The sequence below is a fragment of the Ursus arctos genome, unplaced genomic scaffold (genome assembly GCF_023065955.2).
Source record: "Ursus arctos isolate Adak ecotype North America unplaced genomic scaffold, UrsArc2.0 scaffold_21, whole genome shotgun sequence".
NCBI lineage: Eukaryota > Metazoa > Chordata > Mammalia > Carnivora > Ursidae > Ursus > Ursus arctos.
Window position 1 is genome coordinate 1,507,545 of NW_026622886.1, and position 19,120 is coordinate 1,526,664.

The following is a 19,120-nucleotide window of genomic DNA, read 5'->3' on the forward strand; positions in this document are numbered from 1 at the left end:
TCACGTAATGAGTTCTTTTTCTGTGATGGGAACAATTGAGAGCTAGCCTGTCAGCACCTTTGAAGCCGATACTACAGTACCGTTGACTGATCACCGTGCCGTGCATTGGACCTCTAGGACTCCTGTGTCTGTCTCCTAGTTCCAAGCTGGTACCCTCGAGCGACGTCTCCCCAAGTCCCCTGACCCCTGAGCTTCCGGTGACCAGCATTCTGCTCTCTGTGTTTGCAAGTGTGCCTTTTTTACATTCTACATATAACTGATACCAAACAGGCTTTGTCTTTCTCTGTCTGACTTATCTCACTTAGCATAGTGCCCTGGAGGTCCGCCGATGTCACAATTGGCAGGATTTCCTTCTTTCTCAGAGCCGAATACCACTCCCTCGTCTGTATGTAGACCGTTACTTCTTTACACATTCCTATCTTTTGGCATTTAGGTTGTTTCCCAAACCTTTTGATTTATACTTTACTGTGACTACCGCTTCATTCTGGTTTTGTTTTTGTTGTAGCTCTTTCTTCTTCTGTCTCCGGAGCTTATACACAATAGGTCTTCAGTGCTTCATAAATGGGAAATGGGTTATGGTTGGGAGGGGCTAACTGCTGCATAGTCTCACTTTGGGGTAATTTCTGTATGGCCAGTAGGAAGGGTGATCCACTTCCCTCTCAAAAATGTTAGTTTCGGGGCACCTGGGTGACTCAGTGGGTTAAGAGTCTGCCTTCGGCTCAGGTCATGATCCCAGGGTCCTGGGATTGACACCTGCATCAGGCTCCTTGCTCAGCAAGGGGCCTGCGTCTCCCTCTGTCTGCTGCTCCCCCTGCTTATGCTCACTCGCTCTCTCTCTCTCTGATAAGTAAATAAATAAAATCTTTAAAAAAGAATCAATCTCATAATTCAGGGGTTTTTAGTATATTCAGGGCTGTGCAACCATCACCACTGTCAATTCCGGGACATTCTCGCCACCCCAGAAAGCAAGCCCGTGCCTATCAGCGGTTGCTCCTCATTCTCCCCTTTACCCAGCCCCTGCAACCGCTGATCTACTTTCCGTCGCTGTGCCTTTGCCTGTTTGAGACATTTCACATAAACAGAACCATATAGAATGTGGTCTTTTGTGCTTGGCTTCTCTCACTGAGCGTCGTGTGTTCAAAGTTCATCCAGGTTGTTGCATAAATCACTACCTCACTCCTTTCGATGGCTGAATCTCTTCCATTGGATGGATATCCACTTACCAGCTGGTGGACGTGTGGGTTGCTTATTATTTTAGCGATTATGAATAATGCTGCCATGGATGTCTGTGTACAGATCTTTGTGTGAACATATGTTTTCAGTTTTCTTGGGTCTATAACAAGGAGAGGAATTGCTAGGTCATGTGGTAACTCTATGTATAACTATGTTTTATGTTATGGACAGATATTTACTGAGATAAATTTTCTGCAGTGTATAAATCATTCTTAAAAATATCTAACTTAAAAAAATTTTTTTGGGGGCGCCTGGGCGGCTCAGTCATTAAGCGTCTGCCTTCGGCTCAGGGCATGATCCCAGGGTCCTGGGATCCAGCCCCACATCAGGCTCCTCTGCTGGGAGCCTGTTTCTTCCTCTCCCACTCCCCCTGCCTATGTTCCCTCTCTCGCTGGCTGTCTCTCTCTCTCTGTCAAATAAATAAATAAATAAAATCTAGAAAAAAAAAATCTTTTTGGGGGGGTGGGGGGGAAGGATGGGGGGAGGGGCAGAGGGACAGGGAGAAAGAGAATCTTCAGCAGACTCTGTACCCAGCACGGAGCCAAAGCGGGGCTCGATCATGACCTGACCCGAAACCAAGAGTCAATACTTAACCCACCGAGCCACTCAGGTGCCCCTAAATATTGAACTTTGTAGAGGAACTGCTACAGTTTTCCAAAGTGGCTGCCCCCCTTTTCTGTCGCCCAGCAGCATGCGAGTTTCCACTTCCTGCACGTCCGCACCAGCCCTGATACCAGCCATCCTAGCGGGTGTGAAATGCTACATTGGCGTTTCCCTAATTACTAATGACGCTGAGCGTCTCTGTTGTTGATAACCAACCTCGGGCTCTGGAGCCCAAGCAGAACACAAAGTTTGGTGATAAAGAGGAACGATAATTGTATTACTTGGCCAGCCCAAGGAACTCCCCGGGCCAGTGTCTTCAAAATGCAGACCAGGGGCACCTGTCTGGCTTGGTCAGCAGAGCACGCAACTCTTAGTCTTAAGGTCGTGAGTTCAGGCCCCACATTGGGTGTGGAACCTACTTGGGGAAAAAAAAAAAAAAAAGCAAAACTGCAGAGCTGCCTGGGGGTAAAGGCTAAAGGGTTTTAGAGGAAAATACAGGATCGGGGCAGTTTCGATAAGAATCTGGTCTGTGCTGCTGGCCACGTCCGTCCTGCCTTCAAGGTGGTCTCCTGACCGGTCCTGGCAACAGCCGTCTGAGTCTCGTCACTAAGTACACAGGGAGGTCAGTGAGATGTCCACATTGATAAGAAGGGAGTTCCTGCACAAAGATCTATAGAAAAACAAGTTCAGGGGAGGAGGAGGCTTCAAGAATGAAGGAGAGAAAAACTCGAGTTTAAAGTCAAGCCTTGCTGAAGCCGTCATGTGTCCGTCTTATCTCCATGCATCTGTACTTTTCTTCCTTTTCTTTTTTTTCCCCTAAGATTTCTTTTTAATTTTATTCCTTTGAGAGAGAAAGAGAGACAGAGCACAAGCAGGGGTAGTGGGAGAGGGAGAAGGCTCCCGCTTAACCATCTGAGTGACCCAGGCGCCCTGCATCCGTACTTTTCTGGAGCGGTTTCATTTCCACGTGCTTATGGGCATTTGTATCTCCTCTTCGGGGAAAAACATCGATTCAAATCTGCTGCCCAATTTTTCATTGGGTTGTTTGTCTTTTTGTTGTCGAGTGTCAGAGTTTCTGTAGAGTCTGGATACGCAGACTCTTATCAGATGCGATTTACAAATATGTGATCCCGTTCTGCGGGGCGTCTTTTCACTTTCCTGATGGTATCCTTGGGTTGGATGCGAAGAGTTTCAAAGTCTGTTCCAGTCCAATGTTTTCCCCTGTTGCTTGTGCTTTAGGTGCTATCTAATCACGGATTACCAAAGTCCTGAAGACTTCTGTGTTTTCTTCTATGACTTTCGTAGGTTTAGCTTTTACTTTTTAGTCTAATGGTCTATTTTGAGTTAAGTTTTGTATTTGGTGTGAGGTAGAGGTCCAACTTCTTTCGTTATGTGGATATCCAGTTGTCCCAGCACCATTTGCTGAAAAGACTACTCCTTCTGCATTGAGTTCTCTTGGCCCCCTTATCAAAAATCAATTGACCATAAATATGTGGCTTTTTTTCTGGACTCTGTTCCATTGATCTAAATGTCTTTCCTAATGCTACTATTGTCTTGATTGCTTTAGATTTGTAGTTTAAGTTTTGAAATTTGGACGTACGAGTCCTCCAAATTTATACTTCTTTTCCGAGATTGTTTTTGCTATTTGGCTCCTTTGCATTTCCGTATACATGTTAGGATCGGCATCCCAGTTTCTGCCAAAAAAAAAAAAAAAAAAAAAAAGGAAAAAGCCAGCAGATATTTTCGTAGGGCTTGCATTGACTCTCCAGATGGCTTTGGAGAGTACCTCTTCCCTAACAAATTAGTGATGTCTTCCCAGTCTTCTGATCCATGAACAATGTCTTTTCATTAATTTAGATCTTTAATTTCTTTCAGTGTTTTTAGTTTTCAGCGTAGACGTCTTATACTTCTTTTGCTTAATCTATTCCTAAGCATTTTGTTCTTTTTGATGCTGGTCTATGTGCTCTTTAAACGCGGTGACCTCATGAACGTTAACATTCCAGGAAACCATCGTCTGGAGACCAGCTTCCTTGTTTGTAAGAGAAGCCTGGGGAACTTATCTTTAGGATTCCTTGGTTTCTTTCACCCCTTTCAGTTTTTAGGCTGTGTGTTCCACTTGCTTGGAGCAGGGCCCCTGTGTCGTGTGTATGAGTTTGCTGCCATCACTAGGGATTCCCTACAGTATGGGAGATGAAGGGTATGGAGAAGAAAGGCTTTGGAGCCCCACAGACCTTGGACATTCTGGTAAGCCATTTCCTGGCTGTGTGACCTTGAGCAAGTTGTCACTCCAGCTGTCTTCTCATGGATCCGTTGAGGCTGTTTTTGAGGATTTCGGTAAGCTAAGTAAATGAAAGCACCTGAACACTGCTCACCCCCATTGGGTCCATTTCCTAGACTGATGTGTTATGAACAGCTCAACTGGAGACTTGTGGCTCCTTTCCAGCTCTTTCCAACTTTTCACGGTGATAATTTTCAGATACACAGAAACATTGAAATCAGCTTCTTGTATTCCTGATTGGATTAATCCTTATCTTCGACCTCCCTAGCACTGCCTCTGGCCTGGACAAGGACAGTCCCCCCGCCCCCCGTTTATTTACTTCTGCTTCCACTTTTCTCTTTGCAACACTGTAGTGAAAATGTGATTGAATACTTCAACCCAGCTGTCTTTAAGCTAGAGAGGCTAGAGCTGTGAAAGCTGGATATTTACTGCTTGGAAATGGTTTAGAATTCTTGAGTATTTCCCTGTTGGGGGCTCAGATCAATCAGTCAAATCTGGGCCCCTAATACTAGGGAGAAAATGGGGGTCTTTCTGTAACAGGCATTCACCCTCTTCTGTAATCTCGTGTCACCCAAGTGGGACCTGAAGCTGTTTTCCCGACAGGATCTGATTCTCCTCTCCTGGTGGAGTTCCTCCTTACTCCTACCTTTTCCCATTCACCTTCCCTCCAAGATCCATTTTATTTTATCTAAATAAATTCTGTGCCATACGCACAGGACTCGAATTTATGATCCTGCAATAAGGAGTCACATGACTGAGCCAGGTGCCCCTCTAAGATCCATTTTCGATACTATCCTTTCCAAAAACGTGCCCAATTCCCATCGGCAGGTTTCCTGGACTCCATCTGTTCCCTGCTCACTTTCTATTTTATCTCACGTAAGCATCCTTCCATCTTCTTGCAAGGCTGCATCCGTCCTTGTGCCGCCTGGCCTGGCACATGATGTAGGTGCTCCAGGTGGATCTGCTGGACCACTGACCAGAGGCTGGTAGGCACTTGACGCATTTTCTGGGATGGTCTCTAGATTTTATTCCCACACATTTTCCTTTCTTACGACCTCATCTCCCTATTGACTTCTCGGTTGGCAGGTAGCAACACCAAAGTGTAACAGGATAGGAACACATTGTTGTCGGAGCATCAAGTGCTGCTTTTTCAAGGAGTTACTTCTGAGGCAGATCCATGATCCTCTGACGTGCTCATTCTCATCCCTGTAAGATGAGGGGTGACTAGAAGACCGTGAGGTCATCCATATGGAACCATGGAAGAAGGTCCTATATAAAGCTGTTAACGGCTAATTAATATCAAGTCAAATTGGTGAAACTGACATTTAGCTGGTCCTTGGGTTTTTCCCTGAGCTTTGGATAAATTTATCAAATCTACTTGTGAATTCACTTTATGTGATAGTTTAGGAAGACTGCAAGCTAGTGCTTTTGCTTTTTCCTCTGAATCCCATGTATCAGGCACTTACTCAAACTGATGCATTCTAAGACAGAGATGTGATGGCAAGAAATAAAACAAGGTCAGGTGTCTGTCTCACACAGTTTATTTAACAATAGGTAATAAGAAATCAAATTTAACAGTCTATACAGTGATCCAAAGTTCATATTTATAAGTAATCAACTTTAATTGCATGATTTACAACAGTTGAGGGTTTTTGCTTTCTATTTTCAAGTTTTACAGAAAGTGTGTGCGTGTGTGTGTGTGTGTGTGTGTGTGTGTGTATGGGGTAGGGGCAGGGTAAGGAGGAAGAAAGCAAGCAAAGAAGAAACCCCAGGGACATTTTGTATGTTAAAATCATCCCACTGGAATTGTTTCTTACCCTCTTTTTAATTTTTTCCTTTGTTAGATGTAAAAATAACGAAAAAAATTCTTTCAAGAAACAGAACCACAATATATAATACATCAATTTGGCAGCTGCCCCTGTATATTTTGAAAAAGTCATTTTTCTCTACATGTACAAATTATTTTAATACTTGAAGTTTTTTACGCTCAGACTTACGGAATAGAAAATTTTCTGGAGCACAAAAGTTGACTTGAGGGGAGGAAAGGGGAATTTTTTTTTTTTTTTTTTTTACATTTTTAAAAGAATGAACATCTTTGCACCCAGAGAAAAAAAATTGGTATTTTAATATATATTTATATATATTTATATATATATAGAATGTAATTTTAAAGTAACATTAACCCCTTTTGTCCTCTGGTTTTAGAAATGTTCTAACTCTTCCATAAAGTGAGGAAAATAGGGAAAAATGTCAACCATCTGCACCAGTAAATAATAACTATTAATATTACATATTTTCATTAATTTAAAAAAAATAATAAAACCTATTGGAGGTGCAAGGCAGGAGCATGTGGCTGGCTTCACAGACCTCAGCCTCCTCCCAGTGCACACCTGAACCACACACACAAGGGAAAAAAAAAGGCCGGTGGTAACCAGCCATAACAAAAATATACTCTTTGTTTTCTATCATCCCTCAGGTTCATCTGGCATGTTTGCTTTAAACCACAAACAGCTACTGCACAGTTCTTATGTGTTCCACAGAAAATTGTCTTTTAGGCTAAGAAAGATTCAAAAAAATTGTTTTCAGTACAAAAAGTCTTGTTAAGAGAAAATAATTTTTTTGCTCCCAAAATACTACAAGGTGTCTCTAGTGTATGTCTAGCGTACTCTGCGAGAGGTTCGAATTCAAGTCCGCGTTATCGGGGCCGAGCCCCAGGTCCGTGGCGCCCGCACCGTGGAGGTTTGCCATGCCCGGATTGCTAGCGAGCTGAGAAAGCATCGAGCTCTGGTCCGGGCTGGCAAAATGCCCTTGTTCCATGGGGTTGGCCTGGGCGGCGACCAGTCCCGGATGTGGAGAACTGGTCTGCGGGGAGACGTGGTGTGGCGAAGGCTGAGGCTGCATCCTTGGGGAAGGGCTGGAGTGGGGGGGCTGGGACTGCGGCCGTGGAGAAGGGACAGGCTGGGGAGAGCGCACTTGATTGGAGAGAGAAGAAGGGATCTGCTGGCCTTGGAGGTGTGGGGACTGCGCCTGGCTTGGGAGCATATGCTGCTGGGGGCTCATGGGGTTGGGCTGAGCAGGGGACCCCATCTGCTGCTGGAGGAGTCGTTGCTGATACGCCTGCAGGCCGGCCCCCGCCTCTGCTCCCAAGGCCTGGGGGAGCTGGCCCATCTGCCCCATGCTCCCCGGTTGCATCTGCTGCAGGTGGTGCTGCATGCGCTGCTGCTGCGGCTGTGGCGGCGGGGGCGGCGGCGGGGGGTAGCCCACCCCTTGCGGTTGCTGGAACTGGTTATGGTTGGCCATCCCGGGACCGATCCCGGGCCCCGCTCCCTGCTGCTGCTGCTGCATCATCTGCTGCCGCCGCAAGATGTCTCGGAACTGCGAAGGCATGGCGTTGTGATTCATGTTCATTTGCTGAGCCTGGGGGCTCATCCCTCCCATGGGGGGCTGGAGCGGCTGCTGCGGCTGCTGCTGGGGCAGGCCGGCCCTCTGAACGCCCGCTTGCATGGGGCTCATGTTCGGCATGGCTGGACTGGAGTGGACGCCCTGCTGGCCCGGCATGGCAGGTGGCTGCAGCCCCGGCTGGCCCTGGGGCATGCCGGGCTGCCCAGCGAGGGGCTGCGGATTCGAGCTGGCGTACTTGGCAGCCCGCTGCTTGATGAATGCAGCCAACAGCTGGGGGTTGGCGTGAAGGATACTGAGCACCTGTTGCTGCTGTAGGGGAGAGCTGGGAGACCTGAGAGTCCGCAAAAGGTTTTGTAAGGCTTGTTGAGACACAGTGCCTGGTTTGAGAGGGCTCACACCTACCTGGCCCAGTCCTGGCTGGGGAGCTATATTCAAGGGCTGGCCGTGCTGGGCCACTGACATCATGGCTGGCCTCGGCATCCCGGGCTGTAGCTGCTGGGGCTGAGGCAACCCTCCTTGGACCCACTGTGGCTGCTGCTGCATCCCTGTGGGCCCCATCCCTGGCTCCAAATGCCCACTGGGACCTCTGGTCATAGGGGGTGGGTTCATACCCATGGGAGCCATTGGAGTCATCTGGGGCATCTGGTGCTGTATTGGCCTTTGAAAAATTTGCACGTGGGCCATCTGGCGCTGCGTCTCAGCCGCCCTCTGAATCTGCATTGCCATTTCCACTGCGGCAGGTGGGGGCCCCGGGAGGGGTGGCTGAGCAGTCTGGGGGGGTGTGGGAGGGGTCACCTGGCCCGCCGCCTTACCCTGGGAGACAGGGCCAGCAGCCTGAGTCCTGGGCAAGTAGGGGGGCATGCTGTTGGGAGGCGTGGGCTGAGGCTGAGAGGGAGGCTGGGGCTGGGGCGTCTGCGGGGTGGCCGGCTGCTGGCCCGTCGGCGTGGTGGGAGTGGCAGGAGTGGGGGAGGGCAGGCCTTGCTGCTGCCCCACCACACCGGTCCGCTGCATGCTGGCCATCCTCCTGCGGAGCATCTGGGCCTGCTGGAGCCGGTGCTGCAGCTGCTGCTGCCGCAGCTTCTGCTTGATGTTGAGGCAGAAGGGCACCGGGCACTTGTTCTCCTGGCAGTGCTTGGCGTGGTAGCAGCAGAGGGCGATGAGCTGCTTGCAGATGGGGCAGCCGCCGTTGGTTTTCCGCTTGCAGCCCTTGGTGTGCTGCACCACCCGCTTCATCTTCTGGCAGGACGGCAGCGAGCAGTTGGCGTTGCGGCACTGGCAGGCGTGCACCAGGGACTGGATGCAGCGCTGGATGCTCAGGCGCCGCGAGTCCCCCGGGCTCTGGGTGGCTGCGGCCTGCTGGCTGTTGCTCTCGTCATCTAAGCCCAGACCTAGTTTCTCCATTTTGTGGTCATGGTTTTTAGTGTTATAGCAGGTGATACACAGATCATAATCCTGGGGGGAAAACAGGTGTGGTCAACTCTCCAAGATTTCGGTCAAAAACATCTGATGTAGTTTGCTAGGGCCCCGAAGCCCCCCTTTAGAGACAGACTCTGCCGCTCTACCACGACAACGGACCGGCCGCTGCCGCTCCCACTCTGCCTCAGCACAGGCCTCTGTAACATCTGTTCTGACGGCCTCTCGGGAACCTGGACCCCCCCCCCCACGTCCTCTGCTCCCCACCCCCGGGGCCTACCTCGCAGACAGTGCAGTGCCAGCGCGTCTCCACGTGGTGCTTGCACTCGTTGCAGGTGTAGACAAAGCGGTCCTGGCTCTGGGTGTGCAGCTCCACCAGCATGCACATGGTGGACCACTGGGCTCTTCGGAGTGAAGAGAACTCCAGGTGCTTGTCCCTTGCGAGGGTAAGGAAGGCGTCCCGCCCATCCATCAGATCGCAGGGGATGAGGGGGTCGGGATCGACGATGGGGGGCAGGGAGTTGGCGGCAGGGCCAGCGATGAGACGGATCACAAAGAAGACCTACGAAAGAGACCAGCTCAATCGGACTCTGCAGCATGAGTGTCGCAGGGCGCTGGGGCGACAGCAGCAACCAGGTGAGTCAAGCTGGATGCTTGCGAGGCTGCGACACAAACCTCTGGTCTCTTCTCTGAGCAGAACTGCGATGGGCCTAGAATCGGCATCTTACTCTCTTATTTAATAATGCCTTTAAAATAAAAAGGGCCTGGGGACAATACGGTACACGTACAGTGGACACTTCACCCTAAAGTGGTCCACTCTAAGATCCAATCCACGGCTGACCCCGAATCTCATCACAAGGAAACAAGTCAGACAAATCCAAATTGAGGAACATTCTACAAAACGATTTTGGGCCTTGACTTTCAATAAACTGCTCATGTTATGAATGAAAAGAAAGCCAGGAACCGAGAAATGGCAACTCAACCTGACACGTAATCCTTGACCAGAGCATAAGGACCAGACATCAGATGGTGGCACTGGGGGGAAATCTCCGGAGTGTGAAGCCACAGTGACGTTAAGGAGAGAAGGTCTTTTTGCTCAGAGGGTGCTTGCTGAACTACAGATGAAGAAGGTACAGCACAATGTCAACAACTGGTGAGTGGAAGTGAAGGGTACGGCAGGGGGTCCACTATGCCACTTCCGGTTTGTGGGGGGTGGGAAAGATTAAAAAAAGCAAAACCTTCTTAGTCCTTGCTGCAGAGACAAGAAAATTCTTGTTCATTAAAGTCTGAAAAGACACAACCACCCTTAACTCCCACAACCATTAATGTAAAGGCTGCAACAGGAAGCTGGTATTGCGTATCTATTTTACACTATAACTATAAACTCTTACTAAACTAAAAAATGCAAAGGTACCTTCAAGAGATAAGGAACCTGTGAGCAACTGCTGTACTACCCACTATATTCTACCAGTTTCTCTGAGACTGAAAATCTGGGCAAACTGGCAGCAACACTTGTAATATACTTGGGCAGCAATATTTGCATGAAACAAGACATTTCTAGAAAAAGAACATAAGGCAAGAGAGCACACTGAGTAGAGATACCTCTTGAACAGATGTCAAAAGTTAAAAGCATCAAGGGAGGACTGTGACATGTGTTTGACCTTATAATATTAGGTTTAAGATTACGGCTTTGTCAAAAGAGCATCTTGAAAATGCGATGCACAGGAAAGCACTGAATCTAACAAGTGGGGACTGCCTCTAACAACTCCTTCGAAATAGAGGCAAAGAAAACCATCTGGTGACTCCCCTGGAAATCTTTACTACGGCCAACCCTCCAGTCACAATCCTCATGACTGTTTCCGCTGTACGTTACCCTCTAGCTAAGACAATACTCAAATTTAAGCTAAAGTGACAGCATTAGATTCTAATTCCCAACAGGTATCCACAACTTACATCTTCAGACTAAACAGAGTCAGAAGACTAGATCCCCAACTTAAGCCTATTATAATATACTCTAGGGACCTTTCCCAACTACTTCGTTATGCCAGAATCTTGTGACACTAAATAGTGCTCGAATAGCTAATAATTATTAATAAATATTAACTGTTGATAATATCAAAATGAGGCACCCACCAGAGCTCCGAAACCCTGAGGATTACAAACGGGGTTGGACAAACTGCACTTGTACTTTTAACGCATGACACACACCACCACTGAGATTTATAATAGCTACTAATCAAAGAAACCTTATCACTTCCTGTTCTTACCTCCCACTCTGGCTATCCTCTTTTCTTTCTTCTTCTTACCCCTCGAATGATTTCTTCCTTCTGAATTTCACATGGCCCGGTACTCACATCTTCAATGCCGACCATGGTGGGCGGTGTTTCACACCCTCCCTGCTCTCCCCACAAGCGGCTGTAACTCACCTCCTTGTGCTTCTCCATCGTGGCGTACAGCTTCTGCGAGAGGTCGTTGGAGACATTAGGCATGCCGGGCTTCTTCTTGTTGCCCCTACTCAGGCTGCTCTTGTTTTTGCTGGTTTTCTTATTATTTTTCTTTTTAGCATTTTTGCTGTCTCCCTTCGTCACCTGCAGGTTAGCAGAGGCAACAAGAAAATGTTAACATTTTTAAGCGATTTGAATAATACTAATGGTAAAAGAGTCTCCCTTTCTTTCAAACTAGAGATTCTCATCTTTTGCTTCTACCAACTCCTCTTTTCACAGACCCTCTTTTTTAAGCTGTTATTTACAGTAGGCTAATGTTTACTAAAGTTTTTGCGCTAATTTTCTTCCAGTGACGAATCCCTACACTAAGACCCTTCGATAAGACAAGGGCAGCCTTAACTTTCTGACTAGAAGAACCCCATAGTTTGGACACCATTCAGATCAATCCATCTTATTCCAGATTTGAGGACAGGGAATAAGGAGTGGAAGGGTGGGATACCAAACATTCTAGGATTTATGGGTCTACCATAAAAAAACAGAAACAAAAACAAAAACCCACAACAACTTGAAAAGACAATGAATTCAAACTACAAGGCTGTGAGAAGTTTAACAGGCTACTAAAAAGTGACTTTAGTTAGGTCGGACTCAAAGGAGACCATGGTAGTAGCGATGCTATGGGGAGATAACTGACCAGGAAAAGCTCCTCAGATGATCCCCCTACAAAGCCAGATTCTGTATGGAGGACTGGCAAACTCTGGCCCAGGTCTTGTTTTTGTATGGCTCAGAATGCTTTGTACATTTATAAAGTAGTGTTTAAAAAAAAAACCAAAACACCCAAACATTCAATCTGGATCTTTATGGAATGCACTCTTGCCAGCCCCCTGCTCCATATAGCTAATTTTCTCTCAGTTTTTCAGGGTTTCCTTCCATTTTCCAGAAATCCAAGGTTCCAGTTAAAAAGGGGGTCTGATGCTAAAAAGGTTGAAAACCCTTGAAACAGAACATTAGTAACTTCTCCAAGCCAATTATTTCTTGACCAATTTAAAGAGCTCTTTCACACCTGAGAGCTTCAAGACCATGTCAAAAGTCGAAGCCCGCTTGTGGATTACACGTGAGATCAAGGCAGAAGCTGGAAAGGAAAACACAAAGCCCTTACATCTGTGCTCTCATTGCTGGTGTTCTCCTCTCGCTTTCGCTCTTCCTCCTCCTGTTCCAGTTCCTTAATGCTCTCTTCCAGAACGTTGGGCCAGAAATCGCCCTCAAAGTAAGGCAGCTCCTTTGCGCTTGTTAGTCGATCTTCAGTCGCTTGTTTAAAAATATCCTGTGAGAACACCCCGGAACAAACAGGTATTTGTGTTTTTTTTTTTTTTTTTTTTTTTAAAGAAGTATTTATCATTCAGAAGCTGTCACAGCTAGCGGACACAAGAAACACAAGGGATTAAACGTCTTCTGAAAGAAAGGCAGCAGAGGCTTTACTGATGGCCCAGGGAGACATTTAGTCCTCAACAGTGAGAACTCAAGGTCTGAAGTCAGGAGTTTGGGTTCTTTCCTCTGCTTGTGAGGACAGGGAGGGTACCTGCCTTTATAAAGCCAAGTGGGACTTCGTCCTGCTAGGACTGATGGCGCAGGTGGAGGCACCATCAATCACGCCATGGCCTTTACTACTGCCGATAACAATGTGAGGAATGCCTGCCTTGTACCCATCACCCACCCCGACTGAGAAATATGTTCAAAACAACCCAAATCACAAATCCTGGAAACTGCATGGCTACAGGCTGCTCTGCTCTGCTGCCTGGGAAAACATCCAGTTCTTGCTTTTCTCCCCAGGAGTAAAAACAGATAAGAAACTTATCTGTTCAAGTTCTTATCATGAGATGCCCTCTAATCATGAATGGCTATTAAGAATACGTTTTTCATCACATCTTTAAAACAGAGATTTGTTGATCTAAGACTCTTTTAAAACTGAGTTTTTCTTGCTTTGAAAAAGGAAGAACAAACAGAAGATTTTTGTTAAGATAGTCGAGCGGCAGAATACAGAGCAACAGGATCAGTCATCGCCCCCCGCTCCTCCTGACCTTGTAGTCATGGACGATTCGCTCAGACACGGCCTTGTCAAGCATCTTTTTGTACCACTCCTGCAGTCGCTTGGGCTTGGGTATCTTCTGGTCAGGAGGATGGCAATGGAAGATATAGTCGTCTCCCTCACTTGGGGGACAAGCCCAAATATGCCCTGTTGTGTACCTAACAAGAGAGGGAATATTCAAGAGAAAAGTTTACCGTCCATTCCAGAAAGATGCTACAAGGTGAAGTCAGTATAGAAACCAATGATTTTTTTTCTAAGACAATACTAAGTGTACAATCCAGCATCCGGCCAGAAGAACCAGGCCTAACCCACAGCACATATAGTGGGTCTCACCCTGGATTCCCAAATCCTGTATTTGCATTTGAAGAAACAAAACAAACAAAAGCTACAATGCAAAGGAACGTGGGGGTCCATTCCAACAAGAGAGCTAAACAATGCAAAATGTTAAAGAGGAAGAGCGCGCAAGGTGAGGTGGTGAATATTCTCAAGCACACGTTTACCTTGAAGGTAAGGAATCAGACTCATCTGTGTACCTCCAGACCTTTGTTTTTGGTTCTGAAACCCAGGTATGAAAGGATCAGCTGCCGTTTCAGGTTCTGGCCCTAAATGAGTAACAACCTTCCAATCAAACTGTACCTAACAGCTTAACAGAACAAAATAAAACTAATTTGGAGTGAGTATGACTAGGGTCAGAATATCCAGTTCTGTCTGACTGGCAACACTGAGAAAAGGGAGCAAAAAGTCACGCATCTCTGTTTTAAGCTACATCTCATCACAATACCGCGGTGGTAATTAGTTTAAAACCTAATTAGTTCATGCTAATTGTTTTTAAAGATAGCATTTATCAATATGCTTACCCTAATTTCTTGACGTATTCTAAATATCCAATTAGAATTTCATGATAGACTGCAGTCCTCAAGCATTTAGGACGGAAGAAATGAACACTGTCAAGGTATGAAATGTAAACTCTCCTGTATCAAGTGGGGAGAAAGAAACCAAGTCAAGTCACATAGAGTTCTTACTGATGAGCTAAAAACACAATCTCTCTCTCTCCTGTGCTTTTTTCACCTCATTTATAATGCACATCACACAGTCACAGTCAGATAAACGACAAGACTGTGCACCCTTTAGGGGAGTTTGATGAGCCTATGGCTCTATTATAGTCTCACTACCCTGTAGTGCTTGAAGCATAGTACTGAGTATTAATGGACCCAAATGTATTCTGGCAACATTCTTATTCTGGCCTTTATACTATTTTCAAAGCAAATTCTAAATCATATCCTAACTTTATTTGTGTGACATTCTTTCACATACTTCCCAGGCAAGGTACTTAACACAATCTAGATTTAAGCCCATTTTCTGAAAAACAGTCTGCTTCCCACTTCAATTTCAGACTGCTGTTCATATTCCCTTCCTTATTACTATGACCGCAGAACAGCAGTGTTGAGCAGTGAGAATTTGCATTTCCATTTCCAAACCAAGCACGTCAAATAGTTCCTTGTCCATGATGTTTTTTGCCTATTAAACTTCAAATTCCCCCTCAAACTGGAAGGTAGCTGTGTTAAGTCCTACCTCTGGTTGGGTGGAGGGCAGTCAGAGCCATACTCTTGAACGTGCATGCCAAAGAAACACAAGTCAACACCGTCGATCTCTTCAAAGGCAAAGAGGGCTTTGGTTCGGTATGGAAAGGATTCTGCCATCTCTCCACTATCTACAAACCTACACAATTCAGATTGGAGAGAAATCACGACATCGCATTCAGATCAGAATCATCAGAAGTAGCTGTATTAAGCACAAGAGAAGAAAAGCGAAAACTACTGGAACCTTGCTTTCATTCCTGGTTTCACTTCCACAGTTTTGTCAGAAGCATGAACTACCCGAACAGTGACTTCCCCGGACTCGGGGTGATTCTGTCGCCTAAGAAAGTCATTTACACGATTCTCCAGAAAGGTGCCAAGCCTGGTAGATGGCAACCCTACAAATGAAGAAGTGACAAGTTTAGCAGTAACCAAGGTGCAAATTTATTATTGTTAAAAGTCTTAAGCTTCAATATCAAATATCGTTTCTGCTTTTTTCATACAAATAGGATAACCTGATTTTGTTAACAGAAAGCAATGCGGTCAATACTTGAAAACAATTTTTTTTTTTTTTTTAAATATGGAATACTTCATGAACTTGTGTGCCGTCCTTGCGGGGGCGCTATGCGAATCTCTGTATCATTCCAATTTTAGTATATGTTCAGTTGAAGCAGACATGGTAGCCAATTTTAAGTGTCTTCCACCCAACTTCTTTTTAAAAAATATTTATTTTATTTATTAGAAAGCATGAGGGGGGTGGGGAGAGGGCGAAGCCGACTCCCCGCTAAGCAGGGAGCCCTATGCCAGACTGGATCCCAGGACTTAACCAACTGAGCCACCTAGGCACCCCTCCCCCCAACTTTTTATTGGGAAAATTTTCCAATTTCAGAAGTTAAAAAATAGAACATCCGCATGCACTTTGCCTCAACTGCAGTAATATTTAAAAATGACAATGGTTGGGCATTACGAGAAACCTTACAGGAAAAAAAGCGATCTGTAGGTCAGTAAAAAACTGCAAAGGCATCTACAAAATTAAACCAAGTACCAAATAATGTGATAATCTCAACTGTATGATATAATTTTTAACTACCACTCCCCCAAACCCCCCAAGCGAGATAGGACTGAAGGAAGCCCTGACTAATGGTATGGACCAAATCGAGGTCATCACTCATGGAATGGGAATTCTGGACAGTATTTCTACAGGTGGCCCCCATTAGGAACGCCCCAAAATGAAGAAATATAGGAAAAAGAAAAACACGTATCAAATCCTGATCCTTTAAGTAATCACTACACCCAATGTGGGGCTCGAATTCATAGCCCAGATATCAAGAGTCACATACTCTTCGGACTGAACCAGCCAGGCGACCCTTGGATGGCTTATTTTAACTATGCTTCAGTGAAGTACTGCCAGGATCTACTTGTAAGAATAAAACTTACTTTTAGCAGAAAACTTATTTTCTTTCCTGGTTCGTGCAGATTTCTTTAAGCAGCCATCACAAACAAATCTAAAATGTAAACCAAGACTTTGCTTACACAGCTTAGAGAAACATTTAAAGTTAACATATACTAGTAAAAAAATCTACCATATGTATGTACCAAGTTAAAATTCAAAAGACAACCTGGGAGAAATATTTCTAAAGATCCAACAACGACTTAAAATACGCAATATACAAAGGGCGTTTAGTAATCATTAAGAAAAAAAATAAAAATAAAAAAGCCTAATTGAAAAACAGGCAAAAAACCATGAGGAAATGTGAAGGGCATATAAACTGGTGGACATGTGAAAAGATGATGGATTATAGATTAAAACAGGAATTTCAGTTTTTGGCCAAAGTCTATATTCCTACTGGTAGGAATGAAAATCAGTATGCTTTGAGTAGTACCAATAGATTTAAAACGTACATTCTCTTTGTCCCAATTACACAAGGATGTGCATGTGTAAGTAGAATTTCTTACAAAAACTTGAGACCACATTAACCATTCCTTAACCAAGTGACTGATCTTAAGTTGCAAGAATCACTGCAAGTCTCATTTTCTTACCCAACTCTTTAATTAAGGAGAGCACTTAAAAGGCATATGTGAAGACAAGTCATATATACATCAAATGACTGTGATGTTTCCCTGCATGTTATTTTCTAGAAATATGTCAATTAGCTACCTCTTTCCTGTGACCCCCAAACCAGCATCAACACTCAACCAAAGTGAAGAAGAGAGGACAGTGTAGAGATCCCATCTTTTTCTCAAGTTTGTATTTATTTATTAAGTAATCTCTACCCGCAATGTGGGGCTCCAACTCATGACCCTGAGATCAAGCGTCACATGCTCTTCCAACTCATCAGCCAGGCACCCTGAGATGCCATCTTAATGAGTCACTTCACGTACAGACACCCCCAACCTTGCAACAGAGCTGGGATCAACTCCATTCCTGGAGAGTGAAAGGAGACCTAAAGTAGTAGACAAGTGTCACAATGGACAAAAATCCACTTACTGTTGTCTTTGATAATGTGCAGCTTAAGTAAATATGTGGAGAATATTCAGAAACAGAACATGAGGCCGAAGAACAGCTTGTTTACTTAAGTCTGTTTGTAGTCATTCTATGAAACTCTTTCATTGGACAATAGCCATGTAACTAACTTACTGTCCCATCCCCCAAAACATCAAATCCTAACCCATTCCACCATCTAGTAAACCATTCACAGCATGACATTTTCTCAGAGGTAAGAACAGAACTGCCCCATGGACACCCTCCATATCTTCTAATTTTCCTACTGTAGTCAGTGTAAGTAGCACTCAAAATCTGGCAAGTTTAATTTCTTCTAGCAACTCTTTGATAGTTTCCAGGTGTTAGAGATTTCTTATCTCTACTGATAAACCTTTCAAAAATACTTACTTTTGATGTATAATGATTACAAAAGAATTTTAAAAACCAGCAGAATAAAGTACTTGTTGGATTAAAACAAGGCATGCAAATTAAGAGAAGGACCTATATTTTTGGATTCTAGCTTAATATTTTAAAAGTGAATTTTAGAATTCTTTTTTAAAGATTCTATTTATTTGACAGAGAGAGAGAGAGAAACCCAAGTGCAAACAAGCAGGGGGAGTGGCAAAGGGAGAAGGAGCAGACACCGATGAATAGGGAGCCTGAGACGGACCCCGGGATCATGACCTGAGCCGAAAACAGATGCTTAATAGACTGAGCCACCCAGGTGCCCCTAAAAGTGAATTTTACTTATCTCTTCCCAATCTAAAACTATTTTTAGAGACAGTCATTGCAAAGACAAAAACTGGATAAAATTCACAAAGAAAAAAATCTAGAAAATACTAATGTCTCACCCAGATGGCCAGATAATTTCATGATGAAGAACACAGATCTGATGCATCTTTCTTCCACACTCTGTACATTCAACAAATCTGGAATGAAAGGTTAAAAAGTCAAGATTAAATCCAAAACTTTAACCAAATTGAAACTTTCCAACATTTCCCCTGATTCCTGACAATTTAAGATAGTCAAGATCACTCCAAAAAATTGTTTTTAAAAAGCTCTTCAGTGCTACAGGCAGAGCAAAATTCAAAAGCAATTAAGTCATCGAGTGTGACAATTTTATTTATTTGAGAGAGAGGGAGAGTGAGAGAGAGCACATGACACAGAACTCAAGCAGACTCCCTGCTGAGTGTGGAGCATGACCCCAAGATGAGGCCCTGAGCTGAAACCAAGAGTCGGACACTTAACCAACTGTGCCACCCAAGCACACCAGAAATTTTATTTAAAAGATTTTACTTTTAAGTAATCTCTATACACAATATGGGGCTCAAACTTACAATCCTGAGATCAAGAGTCACGTGCTGTACCTACTGAGCCAGCCAGGTGCCCCTGAATGTGACAATTTTAAATGTGATTGTGGGTAGGCAGTAAAAACTGAAAGATTACTACTGCTTAAACTTCCAAAGAAGTCTGATGCCTTTCGGGATGGGACGCCTGGGTGGCTCAGGTCATGATCCCACGGTCCTGGGATTGGGCCCCACATCAGGATGCTTGCTCAGCAGGGAGCCTGCTTCTCCCTCAGCCTTCCATTCCCCCCTGCTTGTG

The 19,120-nt window shown here is 45.1% G+C and overlaps 1 protein-coding gene and 1 non-coding gene across 2 annotated transcripts in view; both read right to left on the reverse strand.

Annotated features, from left to right (window-relative positions):
- Positions 1-3,036: 3,036 nt before the first annotated feature.
- EP300 (E1A binding protein p300) overlaps positions 3,037-19,120 on the reverse strand; it is an 82,251-nt gene continuing 66,167 nt past the window's right edge. The window contains exons 22-31 of the mRNA XM_026479564.4: positions 18,367-18,444; positions 16,471-16,538; positions 15,281-15,431; positions 15,029-15,175; positions 14,314-14,427; positions 13,449-13,614; positions 12,530-12,694; positions 11,356-11,517; positions 9,210-9,491; positions 3,037-8,968 (exon numbers count right to left, since the gene is read on the reverse strand). Of these exons, the coding sequence (XP_026335349.1) occupies positions 6,761-8,968; positions 9,210-9,491; positions 11,356-11,517; positions 12,530-12,694; positions 13,449-13,614; positions 14,314-14,427; positions 15,029-15,175; positions 15,281-15,431; positions 16,471-16,538; positions 18,367-18,444 (3,541 nt within the window). The 3' untranslated portion in view covers positions 3,037-6,760. The remainder of the gene's footprint in view (positions 8,969-9,209; positions 9,492-11,355; positions 11,518-12,529; positions 12,695-13,448; positions 13,615-14,313; positions 14,428-15,028; positions 15,176-15,280; positions 15,432-16,470; positions 16,539-18,366; positions 18,445-19,120) is intronic.
- Positions 15,608-15,709, reverse strand: LOC113241815 (U6 spliceosomal RNA). The gene has a single exon (XR_003311720.1). It is a non-coding gene; the product is annotated as a U6 spliceosomal RNA (small nuclear RNA).